The 17,492-nt window shown below is 44.6% G+C and overlaps 1 protein-coding gene and 1 pseudogene across 2 annotated transcripts in view; both read right to left on the bottom strand.

Annotated features, from left to right (window-relative positions):
* Nucleotides 1-10,544, bottom strand: part of USP13 (ubiquitin specific peptidase 13) — a 109,437-nt gene extending 98,893 nt beyond the window's left edge. For both annotated transcript variants that reach the window (XM_027584459.2, XM_027584460.2), the window contains exon 1: nucleotides 10,239-10,544. In XM_027584459.2, coding sequence (XP_027440260.1) covers nucleotides 10,239-10,406 — 168 coding nt within the window. In that variant the 5' untranslated portion in view covers nucleotides 10,407-10,544. The remainder of the gene's footprint in view (nucleotides 1-10,238) is intronic.
* A 2,602-nt stretch (nucleotides 10,545-13,146) lies between these two features.
* LOC113918996 lies at nucleotides 13,147-13,278 on the bottom strand (annotated as a pseudogene).
* Between the last annotated feature and the right edge of the window lie 4,214 nt (nucleotides 13,279-17,492).

The raw sequence follows: 17,492 nt of genomic DNA, 5'->3' as shown, positions 1-17,492 counted from the left end.
TGCTAGAAACATCTGTGTCATACTCTTCTTTACTGTGGTCCTCTGTTTCCCTCCTAAATACTCAGACCCTCCCAGGGAAGTGCTGGGTATATAGTAGGCTCTAAGTAAGTATGAATACTTGCTAATTAACACAAAACAAATTGTTTTATTTTTAATTTCCTCACAGGAAGCACACATACTGTTGTACACCTCAAGCACCATCTCTAGTCTGGAGGCGTATTCAGATTCATTAAATTCTTGTCATTATTGCATTGACCTGCTGTTCCAGACCTAAAAATAGGTGCTCTTGTTCCCATCTTCCCTGTGCTTGGGGACAAGAGGAGTCCTGGGCTGACTGCCCATAATACTGAACATGAGCGGCAGCCCAGAGGCCCGAGCTACCTCCACAGAGACCAGCCCTCTTGTCATCTCCCCGAGGAGCACTCTGTGTGATCACGTCCACCAAGATCCCTCTGGCACCCAGAATCACAACACACAAAACACCTACGAAGGACCCAAGACACCTCTCCCTAGTTCGTCAAGGGTCAAGTTTATGACTTTTTAGATTATAATATGACAAAATAAAAATATGGTATTGGTTACTTTTAATAACATTTTTTATTCCAAAATACATGTTCATGAGAAAAAACAGGGGCGCCTAGGTGGTTCAGTTGCTTAAATTTCCAACTCTTGATATCAGCTCAGGTCTCGATCTCACAGTGAGTTCAAGCACCCTGTTGGGTTCCATGCTGGGCATGGGGCCTACTTAAAAAAAAAAAAAAAAAAAAGATAGAAAAACAGAAAAGATGCAGCCTCACCAGCACAGGTGCACAAGACCCCAAGTGTTCCACGTCCTCAACAATCAGTATCCCAACCATGACAGAGATGTACAAAGTGCTTTGTGAGCAAAGGAAAGTAAGTGTCTAATTCAGCTTGGGGACAAGGGAGTGGTGAGGGCTTTACAGAGAACCTCTGAGCTGGTTTTTAAGGATCAGTAGGGCTTTCCTTGGGGGGTGAGGGGTCGGGAGAAGGCATTCCAGGCCAAGGGAAGAGCATGCACCAATGCATGGAGAGCTGAAGGCATGGAGCATGTGAAGAACACAAAGTCCCTTGGGCCTAAAGGAATGTAAGTAGAGGTTAGGTGTTAAGTGACAACACTGGCAAGGAAAGTTGGATCAACTTGGTAAACTGATTTGAGGTGCTATGTTAGGAAAGCCTGAATGGTGCTTTGAAAATATCTAGGCAGCGAAATGACATGATAAGACCCATGTTTTAGAAAAACTGAGGGTGCAGTGTGACAGACTGGAAGGAAGGCAAGACGGTCAGTTAAGAAAATTCTTATGCAACAGTCCAGGCAAGAGATGATGAGAACTTGAGCCTGGGCTGTGGATAAGGAGAGAGGAGGCTACCCCGGAACCTGGTCTCTAGTGGGATGTAATAAAAAAGAGAGGGAGAACTTTTGGCTTTCGCCTCGTAGGAGGCGAAGGTGCAACTCTCGTCAGTGGTCGGGAATCCGGACTCATCCGACACCAGCTGCCTCCACCATGCCATCTAAGTTCAACCCCAACGAGAACAAAGTCATGTACCTGAGGTGCACCAGTGGTGAAGTCAGAGCCACGTCTGTCTGCCCTGGCGCCAAAGATCAGCCTGCTGGGCCTGTCTCCAAAAAAGTTTGGTTGATGACATTGCCAAGGTGACCAGTGATTGGAAGGGTCTAAAGATTACAGTGAAACTGACCATTCAGAACAGACAGGCCCAGATTGAAAGGGTACCTTTTACCTCTGCCCTGATTATCAAAGCCCTCAAGGAACCACCAAGAGACAGCAAGAAGCAGAAAAACATTGAGCACAGTGGAAGTATCACTTTTGATGAGATTGTCAATATTGGCCAACAGATGCGGCACCAATCTTTAGCCAGAGAACTCTCTGGAACCATTAAAGAGATCATGGGGACTGCCCAGTTGTGGGCTGCCATGTTGATGGCCACCACCATCATGACATCACAGATGACATCAACAGTGGTGCCATGGAATGCCCAGCTAGTTAACTACAAAGGAAAATATTTCAATAAAGGATCATTTGACAAAAAAAAAATAAAAATAAAAAGATGGGGCACCTGGCTGGCTCAGTCGGTGAAGTGTCTGCCTTTGGCTCAGGTCATAATTCCAGGGTCCTGGGATCGAGCCCTCATCGGGCTCCCTGCTCCGTGGGGAGCCTGCTTCTCCCTCTCCCTCTGCTTGTACTCTCACTCTCTATCAAATAAATAAATAAAATCTTTTAAAAAATAAAATAAAATAAAAGAGGGAGATACACGCATGCCCACAGCAGCCTTATTCACAATAGGCAAAAATGGAGGCAAGCCAAGTGTCCACCAGCAGACGACTGGATAAACGAGATGTGGTCTGCACATACAATGTAATGTTACTCAGCTTTAAAAGGGAAGGAAATTCTGACACACGTTACAACACAGACAAACCATGCAAACATGGTAAGTGGAATAAGCTCGTCACAAAAGGGTAACTACTGTATGGTCTCGCTTCCATAAGGTGGTACCTAGAGCAAATTCATAGAGACAGAAAATAAAATGGTGGTTGCCAGAAGCTGGGAGGCTGGTGGGCTGGGGAGTTACTCGTTAAAAGGCACAGAGTTTCAGTTTTGCAAGATGAAGAGCTACAGAGAGGCATGGTGGTGATGGTCATGGAACAACGTGAATGTCCTTTAATGCCACCAAACAGTACGCTTAAACACCGTTAAGATGGTGAAATTTATGTTATGTGCATTTTATACAATTTTTTTTAAGATTTTATTTATTTATTTGACAGAGAGATACACAGCGAGAGAGGGAACACAAGCAGGGGGAGTGGGAGAGGGAGAAGCAGGCTTCCCGCCGAGCGGGGAGCTCCCTGCGGGGCTCGATCCCAGGATTCTGGGATCATGACCTGAGTGGAAGGCAGACACTTAACAACTGAGCCACCCAGGCGCCCCTTATACAATTTTTTTTAAAGCAAGGGAGAGAGAGGGAGGCAGAGTTGATAATACTGTACATCTCTCAGCCTGTGGCCCCAAATGAAGGGCAGCACCCTTAACTGCACTGCAGTCCACAGGAAGAACAACGCAGGGGAGTGAAAACAGAATTCAGAGCTGCACAGATGCCCAGGCTCCACACAACTGAGGACACAAACTTTCCCAAGCAGCTCCCTGACAGGATCAGCATTGTCTCTTACATTCCCAGACTCTAAAAATGATACAGCTTGAAAGATAATTAAGGGCAGCCAAAAAGAGACAGGAAGTGCCTTCTTGATTATTCGTTTGGAAAAGCGGGATTCTAGTGTATGTGGGGCAGATTACACATATACGTCAATTTCACTCCTTCCTGAAACCCAAAGAAAAGAACGGTAAAGACATCGTGTCTTTAAGGAACATCACCCGCAGCAACAAAATCTGGAAACCGGACTACAGATGGAAAAGCAGTACAAGACTAAGAGAAGCCGAAAAAGAGGATTCCTAGCTAGGCCTGCGGCAGAGAAAACCAAGATCCAATCTGATGTCCACCCCAGAATTTCCAAGAGACTCCAGAACTAGTAGCTCCAGGAACTCTGAAAGCTGAGGTGGAACAAGGGCTGAAGGAAGAACAGCACAGGGGGGTGAAAAGAGAATTAACACTCAAGAAGGAAGGTTTGAAAATCCGTCTAGGTAGCAATCAGAGCCCCAAATCCCTCCTCCAGGCACAGTGGGCCCTCCCACATGGGCAAACCACTGGAGGTTTATTCTCTAGAGCAGGTAAAAACACAGGACTCGGGTCTGTGGGACAAGGAGCTCAGTTAAGAACAGGAGTTCCGTTAGGAATACACGGAGACTTAGAGGTATGTGTGTAATGTATGTGTATAAGTCTGGATGTGGACCAAAAATACCAACTATTCTAGGTATTTCAGGCAGGAAGGAATTTAATACAGGGAATTAGAGGGTACATAATCATGGTTAGAGCTGTGAGAGCCAAGGTCAGAGAAACCACCACTCATGTTCAGGAAATCCAGATGCACAAGCATCGCGAGAAATTGCATAGATGATCCCAGCTCCCCCATAGGCTGAGGTGGCCTGGAGTCCCAGAAGGATACTCTGAAGCGGACAGGAAAATCCCACACCTGGCATGGCTGTTGCTACAGTAACAATGTAGCTTCTCTTTCTGAAACTCTCACTGGCAGAATCAAAATCAGAACCCTCCTGTCTAGGGGCATCTGGGTGGCTCAGTCGGTTAAACGTCTGCCTTGGGCTCAGGTCATGATCTCAGGGTCCTGGGATCGAGCCCGCATCAGCCCTACTCAGCAGGGAGTCTGCTTCTCCCTTTCCCTCTGCTCCTCCCCCCACTCGTGCTCTTTCTCTCTCTTCTCTCAAATAAATAAATAAAATTTTAAAAGGAAAAAAAAGGGTGCCTGGGTGGCTCAGTTGGTTAAGTGACTGCCTTTGGCTCGGGTCATGATCCAGGAGTCCTAGGATCGAGTCCCGCATGGAGCTCCCTGCTCAGCAGGGAGTCTGCTTCTCCCTTTGACCCTCCCCCTCTCATGCGCCCGCTCTCTCATTCTCTCTCTCTCAAATAAATAAATAAAATCTTTTAAAAAAAAAAATCTTCCTGTCAAAATTCTGGCAATGGTAGTGTCCAGGTTCCCAGCCCCTACAACGTGGGAGACCGCTTAACAAAACAGGGATAGGGTTGAGAACAGGAGACCATATCCGGCCATATCCAATATCCAGATGCCGAGACCACCCTCGTCCTCCCCTCCCACTCAGTTCCCCGCTCCCTGGTACTGGCAGATAGACCTTCACCTTCCAGGCAGAAGATGACAAAGGTCTCCTAACCAGTGGCTAAAGGAAAAAAATCAGGATGCTAAAATTTAAGGTTTCAAAGAAACAGCCCAACCAGATCACCCTCCAGTGAAGCTCACAATCAACAGAATAAGGAATTCTCACCTCCAAAAAAGGCCAACGATTCCCAGCCAAGTTGCTGCAGTTTTTTTCAAAAGGTCCCAAATTCTCTAAACTTTAATTTGCTTCAAAAAGAATGTACAGGAGACATAGGACATCTGTAGTTGAGCTAAGATTAACAACCACAAATGTGAAAATGTGAACCCGTAAAAGCCACAGTGCAGGTGGGATGTATGACTGCAGTAACCGGTTGTGCCTACACATAGAACTCTGGAACTCTGGTTTTCAAAGTCCGACCTGGAAACCCTGTCATGCCCCCAAGGCCCTTCGAGGGATCTGCGAGGTCAAAACTATTTTCATAACATGAACTTATCTGCCTTTGCCACTCCTGTTCTCTCCTGAGCGTACAGAGGCATTTTTAAGAGTCTGCATGACATCTGATGACACCATCATTCCAACAACTAACAGAATGGAAATTGTTTCAACTTTTTCTCGGTCTTAATTTCTAACGGGGTAAATATCAATAGACAGAAACCACACGAAAGCCCGCTGGCATGCTCGAAAATATTTAAGAGTATATAGGGCCAAAAATCTTGAGAATCATTGCTATAACACAACATTTTAGTTAGTCGCTTTTGGAAAGGAACTTTTAATATGTGAAACTAATTAGAATGAGTTAAAGTTTATATCTTCAGAGGGAAAAGAAATAAGAAATGTTTTACTATCTTAAATTGTTGATCCCTTAGGAGGAAGATTTCTCCACATAGATCCCCAAATTATCTTTCCCCTACAAGTAAGTACCAGGATAGAAGTCTCACTGCCTGGAAGGGAGCATGCACACCACTACAGTAGTGAGCCCCTAACACGAGCTGTTCCTACAAGTAAATGATCTCAAAGCCTTTCCCAGTGGCTATGCAAACCAGACAGCACCATGAGGCCCCAGCTCCCCAGAGTTTTACAGAGGAATGTGGAGAACCAACCATGACATCTCAACGTCGCTAAGGGATCTCAGAGCTTCAGAGAATGGGAAACAAGCTCCTTTTTACAAAATCACGCTGATGCTGGAAGGGAAGGAGAGGTGTGAGGCACTGCTTATGCTGGTGTCACATCCTCTCGGGCCACCTTTTCAGTGTGTGCAGCTGCTTGTCATAGCAAGTGTGGCCAGACGTCCACGCCTCACTGCACTGGGATCTCTCTCCTCAGCAGCTGCTGGTCTCGGGAAAGCTTCTCAGGAAGCCCCTCCGGCACAAATACAAACCTGGAAGAGTGAGGGCGTTTCATCCCTGGAGCACCCCTGACCAGCAGACCACGGGAGCCAGTGGATAAATACTCCCCTCTCCATGTCCCAGGTGGAGGATACTGAGGCACATTCAACAGTTCCCCAGGGGTCCCTGGCCGGACTGAGCACCAGTGATCCATCATGGCAGCCAGCTCAGTAACTCACTCTTGGATTGGCTTTCCTTCCTCCCCTTTGTCAGTATTCCCTTGGATGTTCTTCCTCTTACGTTCCCTGGGATACCTTTCCAAAATAAACTGCCCGTGCTAAGCCCTTGTCTCAGTCCTTCAGCTGACCCCAGCTAAGATAAGGCATAAGATAAGCTCTCCATCTCCAGCCAGGTGGGGAAGGGGCATAGTTAACACGAGAGTGGCCCAGCTCCTCCCCGATCCTAAAGCTTGGTAGAAGGCTTCACATCTAGCAGATGTTTTAAAACAACCAGTTAAGTGAAAAGAGAATGAAATGATGGCCAGCTATGGAAGAGACACTACAACTAATTGCTGTGTTATATGACATAGACTCTAATGTGGGTTTTCAGAGGAAATGATGAAGTCTCAAGCAGAAGATGATCAAGACAGGAGGGTGGTTCTGGAAAAGGAAATGAGTCTTAGCCACTGGAGACCCAGAGACTGACCTCCCCAAAGTTGGCAGCCTAGAAGGTGAGGGGAAGCAGGACAGAGTACATTCAGATGAACGAGGGGTTCGGCAACCTAGGGGATGAGTAGATTTTACACGGTGGTCCATGAAGGCTTGTGAGAAAAAGTGTGGACCGCTGTCTCCACTTAACCACACCAAACTTTCTACATAATCCCGGACAATCAAACACTTGGGCTTACAACCCCATGCCTGACTGTCTTTATCTCTTTCTTTTCTTCCCAGAGTGATTATGAATTGTCCGGGCATACTTTACACATTAATTTATTTAATCAACAAAACAACCCCATGAGGTAAGTTCTATTATTGCCCCCATTTTACAGATGGGAGAACCTGGAACACAGAGAAGTTACACAGCTGGGAGACAGAGCTGGGGTTAAACCCTGCCAGTCTGGCTCTCTCTCACACTTTGTCCCCCACAGTCAATGAAGTCACCATATCCCACGTGATAATCCCACATGATTCCTTTCACAGTGTTTCCCATATGTTGAATCCTTAGCATTTTCAGAACCTGTAACCGCAGGTAACTCATACATTTCCTAGGTTTTGGTTGGGTTCCTGGTGTGTGTGTGTATATATATCTATCAGATGCTGGGCCAGCTGCGGGGGATAAAGATGCAAAGGCCTCACTCTCCAGGAAGGTCCCTTTACCCACCTTGCAAGATGAGCCATGTCATGGAGAGCTGAACCTGCAGGTCAAGGTGAGAAGTTGAGCCTTGGCTGAAATTGGGATGAATTGGTAGGTGAAAAGCACAAATTCTCACTCATCTCAGAAGCAGTATCACTGAGCATCTGCCCTGTGCTAAGCCCTAGAAGGTAGGAAGAAGGAGAGGGACACTGAAATGAGTTTACCACACAGTCCCACTCAATCCTCATACCCACACAGGTAAGGCACAGCAAAGCTGTTCACACCAGACCTTAGATATGGTAGATCTGTAATAAGAAATGATCATTTCAGTCTCCTTCTAACACCACTTTAAGTCACATAACTTATAGTAGTTTTCCATAACTGACCATATTAAATCAAGTTTCTATCGTAGGTATCCAAGGCCCTCATCTTCTACTCTCCACTTGGTTCAGACCTCACTACTCGTTAAATCAATCTTTTTCTTCCCAGTACATTACAAGCAAATAAGAAGAAAATAGTCATACTTTATGTGTTTGCCCATGTGATTTACTTTGCTGGATATTGGTCTTCTTTATTTCTATCTCTATTTATCCATGGCCATTTTCAAAAGTATCCGATGATTTTTTTTCCACTCACATGGCTTTGGTCTTTCCTCTACCACAGTCCCATGGCACTTGTAGATTTAAGTCTCTGGGGTGTTTGGCACCAGTGGATTTTACTCTCTATGGTTCTTACAGCCATGCATGTATGAGTTGGCACATAGTAGGTGCTCAAGAACCCTTATCTGATTCATGATGAAGTGTTAAGTAAGTACCATAGGGAAATATCGCCCATGATCTTACACTGTGCTTTAATATAACTTGTTATAAAACCTCTTTCTCTTCCTCCTCATAGATAATGAAATATACTGATTCATCAGCCTTGTAAATAAGCCCAATCTCCCCAAGGAACTACTGTGATATGAATGAAATCATCATTTTACACTGGACATGATGCTTCTAGAAGAGTGTTTGGCACACCATTAACTCCCAATAACTATTTGTGGAAGTGAATTAAAATAATCAACTTTATTTCACACCTGCCACATACTATATAATGTGGTAAAGATTTGCAATAACAAAGTTTGTAAGATGAATTTGAAGAGCAACCCCGATCAAACATAGAAAAAGTAGTTTTACCCACTCTACACACTGTACCATCCTAAAAGACTAGGCCACTTTCTTTTTCCTGGACTTCACAATCTGTCAATTGCTTTAGTTAGTTAAGACCATCATCCCTCTTCACCCTTAGGAGCTCCTAGTGGGAACCTGCCCATCACTGGACACAAAATCTGAAAATGGCATTTTCAAATACTTTGTGGAGAATACGATTTAATGACTCTACTGACAGTCACTTTAAGTAGTGTGATCACAATATGCTAAGTATCTAAATACAACCATCTCATTCCACTTAGACCTTTTTGAAAGAAAATAAGTAATCAAAAAAGTGAAATTTTTATCCCCCAAATGATCCAGAATTAACATAAAAGAAAAACTGAATATCGTAGAGAGGATACAAATTTCTGGGACTCCAATGTGTAACAAACAAAAAATGCTTTGATATCAGCCAATATCAATCCAACAGATAATAAAGGATACTTTGGAAAATTTGCCTCTCATTTGGGGTTGTTGTTTTTTTTTTTTTTCCCTCCAACAATACTCTACAGAATGTGAGTAAAATCTGTTAAGACTATTGTTTGAAACCTGCCTCAGTCCCTCTAATCCATGCACCTCCCGGTTGCATTGAGATCTGCCGGGTGACACATGAGATCTAAAGTGGGTGGATAAAAATAACCTGGTCCTCAAAAAGACATGATAAACGCCAGACAGCTGAGTCACTTTGAAGCCCATCTGACTCTGGAAAGGGACATTCACCCTCCTTTTCCTTGTTGCACATATACATGCCACCTGGTGAAAAACACCACCAACCTCCCCGGGTGGAAGGCGGTGATCTGTCGTAATTACCCCCCCCCCCCCCGCTCCAGTCTCAGGTCACGACCCGCGGCTAAACTTTTAATAATTTATACTAACGCATTTCAGCCCAGGCGATTCACGTAGAGGAGTAAGGGGAATGACTGAAAGAAACCATAAAATCCAGTAGACCCTCTATTTCTGCTGCCCAACTGGAGGGACCCGAAGGTTTCTTCTGACATTCTAACGGGAAGAAAAAGTGCGGGGAGCAATAGAAAGTGGAGGAAGAAAAGCTCGGCGCGGAAATCCGAATCGTCCGGGAGTGGGACTCCCTAGGCAAAGCAAACGGTCCCAGAAAGAGAAGGGTTGTGTGAGTCCGGGGGGGGGGGGGGGGCGATGCGGTCCACCCAGCCGCCCTCCGTTCTCGCCCCCAGAGAGGACGCAAACCATCCGCAACGTGCAGTTAAGATCAGGGAACTCTTCGATTGGATCTATCTTTCAAACGGTGGCGGGGCTGGGGCCAGGCAGCTGGGAACTGGGGCCCTGTCAGCCTAGGAAGGCTGGCGGAGCAAACCCCGCGGCGACCCCGTCTTCAGCTGCAGCAGCCTCGGGGCCAGCAGCGCCCCGCACGCAGTAGGCGCTCACTCGGTGTCTGCTGAACTGCAATGCCCCTGAGCGCACTCCGCCGCCGCGGGAGGAGGTCCCCGGCTGCTACTGCGCATCTTCTCCCCCAGCTTCACGTGCCGCCCAATTCCGCGGCTCGCGGCCGCCACAGGCCGCTGGCACCGCGACCCTCCCCCGGGGCGCCGCGTACGCCGCCGAGCCTCACTTACGGGGGAGTCGTACGAGAAGGCGCACTCGTTCTTGTACACCCTGTCCCCCGACCTGGGCACGCGGATCGTGGGCATGTGAGGCACCAGCAGCTCGCCAATGTCTCCTGCAGCCATCTTCCTGCTGCCGCTGCCGCCCGGCATGCCGAACAGGGCGCCCCGGCGCTGCATGGTCGCGGAGGGCACCCGAGCGGAGCCGAGCCGGGTCGGGCCGGAGCGCTGGGTCTGCCGGCGGCGGCGGCGGCGGCGGCGGCGGCGGGCTGCGCGGGGGACCGGAGCCGAGCCGGGGCTGGCGGGCAGAGAGGGCCGCGGGGCGGGAACGGGCACCGGGGGCCTGGGGCGGGCGGGCGGGCGGGGGTGTGGGGGACGCTGCTATTTTTAATCCAATGGCGAATCGCCGGCCCAGCTGCAGCGTCAGGCGGGGCGCTGGGGAGCGCCAGCCGCAGCGCGCCGGGGAGGGGGCGCTGGAGAGGGGCCCTGTGCCGGGATCCGGCTGGGCGGCGGGCGGGGGACGAGCCCCCCCGGCGCGGGCGCGGGCGCCGGGAGCGGGCGGGGTGCTCCGCTCGCCCCCGCCGGCGGGCTGCCGTGCGGTATCCCCACGGTGTTTTCTACCCTAGATCGATAGGTTGCGAAGGGGCAACTCCGAGGCGAACACAAAGAGCAGGATTTGGGGGTTTAAAAACCTCTTGCTTTTAAAACAACTGAAGATAAAAGCGGGGACTTCCCCTGCCTGGGTAGGGGTGGGACTCGATGTGCAAATCTGGATTGCACAGCGTCGGGCCCAAATCTGAATTTGTGCTGTGCACTTAGCGGTTAACCTCACTAAACCTTGTTCCCCACTTTTTCAACATCCAAAGCTTACTAAAAGAGAATAGAATAGGATCCAGTAAGGATGGACATAGATTTTTGCAATAATACAGATTTCTTTCTTACGTATGGTGAGCAGGATCAAGATTTTTTCGGGGCGGAGAGCTTTATATTTTTCTCTTTGGAACGTATTTTGCTTGATTTGTTCGAGGTCTCCGCGTCGAACGTTGAAGAGCCTGATTTGAGCATCTTATTCAAACGCACGTATTCCTGTCTTGCAGGTCCAGTTCTTCAAAATAAACAATGAATGGGGAAGGGGGGAGTTGAATAATTTGTGAACAGAGCTTGCCTCACAGCATACTCTCATTTTCTCCAAAAAATTCTTAAAACACAGGTTCCATTCCGCTGAGGTTCCCTAACTACACCCAAACATAAAGGGCAGGGTACCCAGGGATTCCTGCCAATTAATAGAACACAATAATAGCAAAAAATAGTGAATAAAAATGTTGGTTTCTGTAAGCCTCTCCCAAACAAATCAAACTGTCTTTAAAATCTCCCCCCCCCCCATTATTTCTGCTATTCTGCCTGATTCTGCAGATGTGCTGGTTTCCGCTAGGAGATGGCAAGGGTACCTGGAATTTGATGTGAAGTAGCAGATGAGCCCCTCTCCTGCCTTGCTCTCCTTAATTTTCATACCTTCAAGCAAGGGTCAAGCACACCTCACATTCAGGTTCATGGATGATGCTTGCTTGTCCAATTACAGAGAGAACCTTTATTCAAAGTCATTCAAAACCTACAGTTTAAAATACTTCTAGATTAAATGCAATTTAAATTGAGACACCGTTTTTTTACCCTTCAGACTGATTAAGATATGTTGAGTTGGCCTATGTGGGGGAAATAGGCCCTCCTATACATTGTTGGTGGGAATAAAAACAGTAAACAATAACAATATCGACCTTAATTTTATATGCATACGCTGTTTCCCCAGCAATTCTTCATCTAGACATTTATGCTACAGGTAACTTCACACTGTGTAAGGATACTTGTTAGAGCATTGTTTATAGTAACAAAAAACTGGGAACAGCCTAAAGATGCCTGTGTAGGAAGTGGTTAAAATATAGCACTGTTGAGAAGAATGAAGCGCTCCATGTGTGCTGATGTGGAGCAATTTCCAAGTCATATTACTAGATGAAAAAAGCAAAGTGCAAATCAGTGTGCAAAAGCAAGAAATGCATGCAAGGCATTCTGGTACACCCAGAACGCCACCGGCCTTCCGTCTAGTTGGTTGTACCTATGGCAAATATTTTATATATATATATGTATATATATATACACACACACAGAGGCTACATTCTATATATACTGTGTGTGTGTGTATTTGGCCTTAAGATTATCTCTAGAAGACTACATAAGAAGGTAAGGACAGTCGGGCTCTGTGGGGAGGAACACAAAGCCTGAGAGTAGAGAGGAACCTACTGCCAGTCTTTACCTTTCTGTACTATTTACATTTTTATTATGTGCAAGTATTGCTTTAAAAAATAATTAAAACTCAATTATACAAACACTCTTAAGTTCAATAACCAGTTAACATTTTCGTAGTATATTAACCTCACATACTTACAATGCTTATACAATATTATTGCAACTGGGTAAAAATCAACACACATTTTGACAAGACTGGAAAGACATAAAATTTAAATAGTTATGTTTAGAATTTGGTTATAAGGTTTTGTTTCTATTTTCAAAATGTTTTCAAAGACATTACATTTGTTTTATAACATAAACATTTATTTTTTTAAGATTTTTTTTAATTTATTCATTTGAGAGAGTAAGAGAGCATAAGCTGGGGAGAGAGGCAGAGGGAGAGACAGAAGCAGACTTCCCACTGAGCCAGGAGCAGATGCGGGGCTCCATGTGGGACTCAATCCCAGGACCCAGACATTATGACCTGAACCAAAGGCAGACTCACTTAACCATCTGAGCTACCCAGGCACCCCTATAATATAAAAATTTATTGAGACAAAAAGTAAGAGAAATGTCAATGAATTAAGACAATGTCTTAATCATGCCATTTCAGGGAAAAAAAACCTGGTTCAGTTACTGGAACATTTTAATTTTGCAAATTCTACATATGAATTTATAACCAGACTACTTTGCTGGGAAAAGTTTCCAATTAGCAATAATGGCGCCTCAGATAAAAATCTCATTGGCTCCAACACTGCCACTGGGCAAAGTTCAACCAGACTATCTTACTAACGGACCTGGTTTCTTTGTATAGATCTTGATCAAAGAGCCAGGAATAAAGTGAAGATGGGTAAACAATTCTCACTTCCAACATAAATCCAGCCTTGCTGAAGAGATTTCAGAGGACTTAAGATTAAGAACTTTTTCCACATCAAGTATTCAGGCCACCACATCACTCTACTATTCCAAAGCCTCCTTGGATGTCGGAGTGAGTCTGCCTCCGATGGCCCAGCATTTGAGGACCTCGCCCTTTGGCACTCTTTCAGACTTCAGTCCCACACCTACTTCTGGTAAGCACAATTATATTGTCCCCGAGAATAAACGTACTTGTCTCCTAGAATTGGTTGAAAGCTCTCCGCTCCTTTCAATCTTCTCAGTCCTTTCAAGCCTTTTCTGAGCGCTCCAACCCTCGGGGACCGATCTTAAATACAGACAGCCCCTGTTGCCTGTACCCATCACTGCATTCTGCCATATGACATCTTTTGTACATTATTTAATTAGTCAGGGTTCCATATATTTTCCCTTTATACAGATAACACACTCTGAAAGAAGTTATTTCTCTTACTATCCTTGCACATTGTGGAATATTGCCCACCCAGAAAGGTACCGCTCTGTTTATTTTAGGCACTCAGTAAGTACCTACCAAGTGAATGACTCACATCTGTGACATTGTAATAGTTATGTTTTGCAGTCAGCTTTGTGTCTTTTAGGTAAAATACACTGTTTCACAAATTTACAAATTCACAAATTCACAACAAATTACACATTTGTTTCACAAATGTTGTTCCCAGAACCAACATAGGTTACATTAAAAACATGACATGAATGTTTCTGTGACTAATGCCAAAAAGGGGAATTGGGGAAATCTACAAAGAAGAAAGATATCTTAATTATTTCAATTAATGGAATAGCTCTTGACCTCAGATGCCCTCCGGGAGTGTGCAGTGATCTATCTAGCAAAGCCATATATGGTGATAGCTTGTCGTGGAGGCATATCCATAAAATGTTCTATCCTGGCAGATAGTCTCTGCAGGAAGCCCTGGTTATTAAGTGTAAAACAATAGGTCACTGCTTAAGAAATGGAATATGTTTTCCATTTGAGAAAATTCTATATAACCATCAAAACTCATGCGATACAGGAATATTCATTGACATGGAAAAATGTTCACTCTAATGCAGACTTCAACGACAGGTTATAAAGGAGCACATACACTATCCTTCTGTTTAAATACGTACACACATATATACGTAGTCATAGCAGAGAAAAGAGATTCGACTGGAATAGGCCGTATGTTAATGGTGGTTATCTCTAAGTGAAAAAAAATTTTGTGCTTTTCTCTGTTATTTCGATGTTTTACATTAACTATCCATTTATTTTTCTTAGTAAGGGGAGATGTTAACTTTTTACACTACCACTGATTATGTCAATTTCTTTTCCACCTGCCCTCTTTCTAACTTGTTTGTCCCCTTCACCACCCATATAAAACTAAGCAAGTTTCTGCTGTTAGGTTTATAGGCAGTCTGCATAACTAGAAGGTAGGGTCACACTGGAATGAGCAAACTCCTTGAAAAACTCTCAGCATCAAGATGAGGAGGTAAGCTCTTACTCAGTTTGAGAGGAAATCTGAGATCCCTGTTCACCTTTTGAGTTCTCTGATGTGTAATACTCACCACAGTTCTTCCAGAAGCCTGACTCATAAGTTACTCATAGAAATAGGTAGGCATACTGCCTTTCAGGCCAAACTGACACAATCCCTACTCATGCCCACTTGCCATTTCCATGTGCACACAAGAAGACATGTCCTCCATTCAGGTGTAGAAAAGCCTGTTGTAAATATGGTTAAAAAATTATATATATACACACTATATATATATATATATATATATACACACACACACACACACAGAGACACACACTTGCACACCATGGGGCCACAGGCTGCTTTTCAGGTTTCCTAGTAAAGCAGGTTACCTAAATATGATACATATTGGCTCCAAAATCCAAAGAAACTCATCAAACATTGTGCCTCATTCTTTTTTTTTTTTTAATTATTTATTTATTTGAGAGAGAGAGAGCACAAGGCGAGGGAGGCACAGAGGGAGAGGGAGAAGCAGATTCCCTGCTGAGCAGGACTCCGTCCCAAGACCCTGGGATCGTGACCTGAGCCGAAGGCAGACGCTTAACCAACTGAGCCACCCAGGCGCCCCATGCCTCATTCTTAGAGTTAGAGAGCTCAAGATGAAGAACTTGACCTTCATTCTTCTATATTATTAAATTCCTCTCTGGAGTTTCACTGGGACAGCAACCCCCTATATTTCTCAGAATATATCTTCTATCCTCTGTCACAGGACATCTGCCTCTTCCTGCTCTCCGGGTCCTGTCTGCACATTGTCATCACTATAGGGATTAACATGATGTCCTATAGATGTTGATGGCCAAGATGAGGAGTCAGCGCACTGCAGCCCATGGACCAAATCCAGCCTGCAGTTTGCTTTTGTAAATAAAGTTCTGTTGGAACCCAACCACATTCATCCATTTACATATTGTCTATGACTGCTTTTGTGCTACAACAGCAAAGTGCAACAGAAACCATACGGACCCAGGGTATTCATATCTGACCCTCTACAGGAAAAGTTTGCCAACCCCTGGTCAAGACCCCTACAGGTTTTATGTTATGATCCAGAATCGGAGAATTGGCGTGACCTTAGACTTGTGCTACTTATCCTCCAGGTGATGGCAAACCTGTTTATCTGAACGGAGCAAATACTTTCACCAGATCAGTAGCTGCAAACCGAATGCCAGGAGATGTATTAATTTGCTTCAGTAAGGAGATCATCTCTGGAATATCAGCCAAGTTGAAATCACCACCTCGTTAACTTTACCACAGTTCACCGTCATTCTCCATTCTAATGGGAAAAATAATGGGAAATGATGGGGGAAAGAATGTACATCCTGCGAGAGCAGGAACACAAGCAGGGGGAGTAGGAGAGGGAGAAGCAGGCCTCCCGCAGAGCAGGGAGCTCCACGTGGGGCCCGATCCCAGGACCCTGGGATCATGACCTGAGCCGAAGGCAAACGCTTAACAACTGAGCCACCCAGGCACCCTCCTTGTCTTTTATGACATTCATATTTTTAATAAATACACTTACCATTTTTGTTTGGCTTATCTTTCCTTGTAATTTGATTGAATTACACTGAGGTTATATATTCGTGGTTGGCATACTGCCTGGGTCATGTTCTTCTCAGGGTACATCCCTATGTCCCTCATATCTGAGGTTAACTTTTACGTGTGTGATGTTAATTTTGCTCATCAAATTGTTGCCTGACTTCTCCACTGCATTAATTACTGTTTAGCATGCAGTTACTTTTCCATCCTATTTTCACTTAACATTATAGAAGATTGAAAAGAAAAAAAAAACATTATAGAAGATTGGCAGAGACTCTAGTTTCCCTTCAACATCCATTCTCCAAAATTTTTAGCTGGTTATAATCATGTGACTAAGTCCTGTCCAGTGATGTGGGAACAGAAGTGACATGTGATTTCCAGGCATATGTTTTAGAGAGAAAGAGCATTTCTATTTCCCTTTTCTAGTTCCCTCTTCCCATTGGCTACGATTTAATGATGACAGCTGAGGCTAGATTAGTCATCTTGAACCACGCAGTGGAAGCTGCATGTGTAGAATGGCAGAGCAACAAGACAGAAGGAGCCTAACATCCTGGGAATTTCATGGAGGAGAGCCACCATACCAGCTGACACTCTACAAAGATAAGTAAACTTCCATCGCACTTGTGATATATTTTTGGTTTTATAATAGCTTTGGTACCTGTATTTTAACTAACATAGGTGTTTCCCCTCATTGCCACGGTTTTTATAATCGTTAATTGCTACATTATATTCCATCAAGTGATGTTAGTAAATTAACAACCATTCTCCTATTAAGTACGTATTATGTTTTCCCACTATTACATATATATAACTATATTCCACTATATTATACATATATATATATCATTATATTGTATATAATATATAGCATTATATACAATATACATTATATACAATATAATGCTATATATATAACATTATATATATATATAATTAGGAGTTTAGTGTATGTAACTTTTTCATTTTTGTGGATTACTTCCTTAAGATAAATTCCTAGATATGTGATTAGGCTAAAAATAGAAAAGAGATCGTAGCTCTA

The sequence above is a fragment of the Zalophus californianus genome, chromosome 1 (assembly GCF_009762305.2).
Source record: "Zalophus californianus isolate mZalCal1 chromosome 1, mZalCal1.pri.v2, whole genome shotgun sequence".
Classification (NCBI taxonomy): Eukaryota; Metazoa; Chordata; class Mammalia; order Carnivora; family Otariidae; genus Zalophus; species Zalophus californianus.
This window is presented reverse-complemented; position numbering and strand designations above follow the sequence as displayed.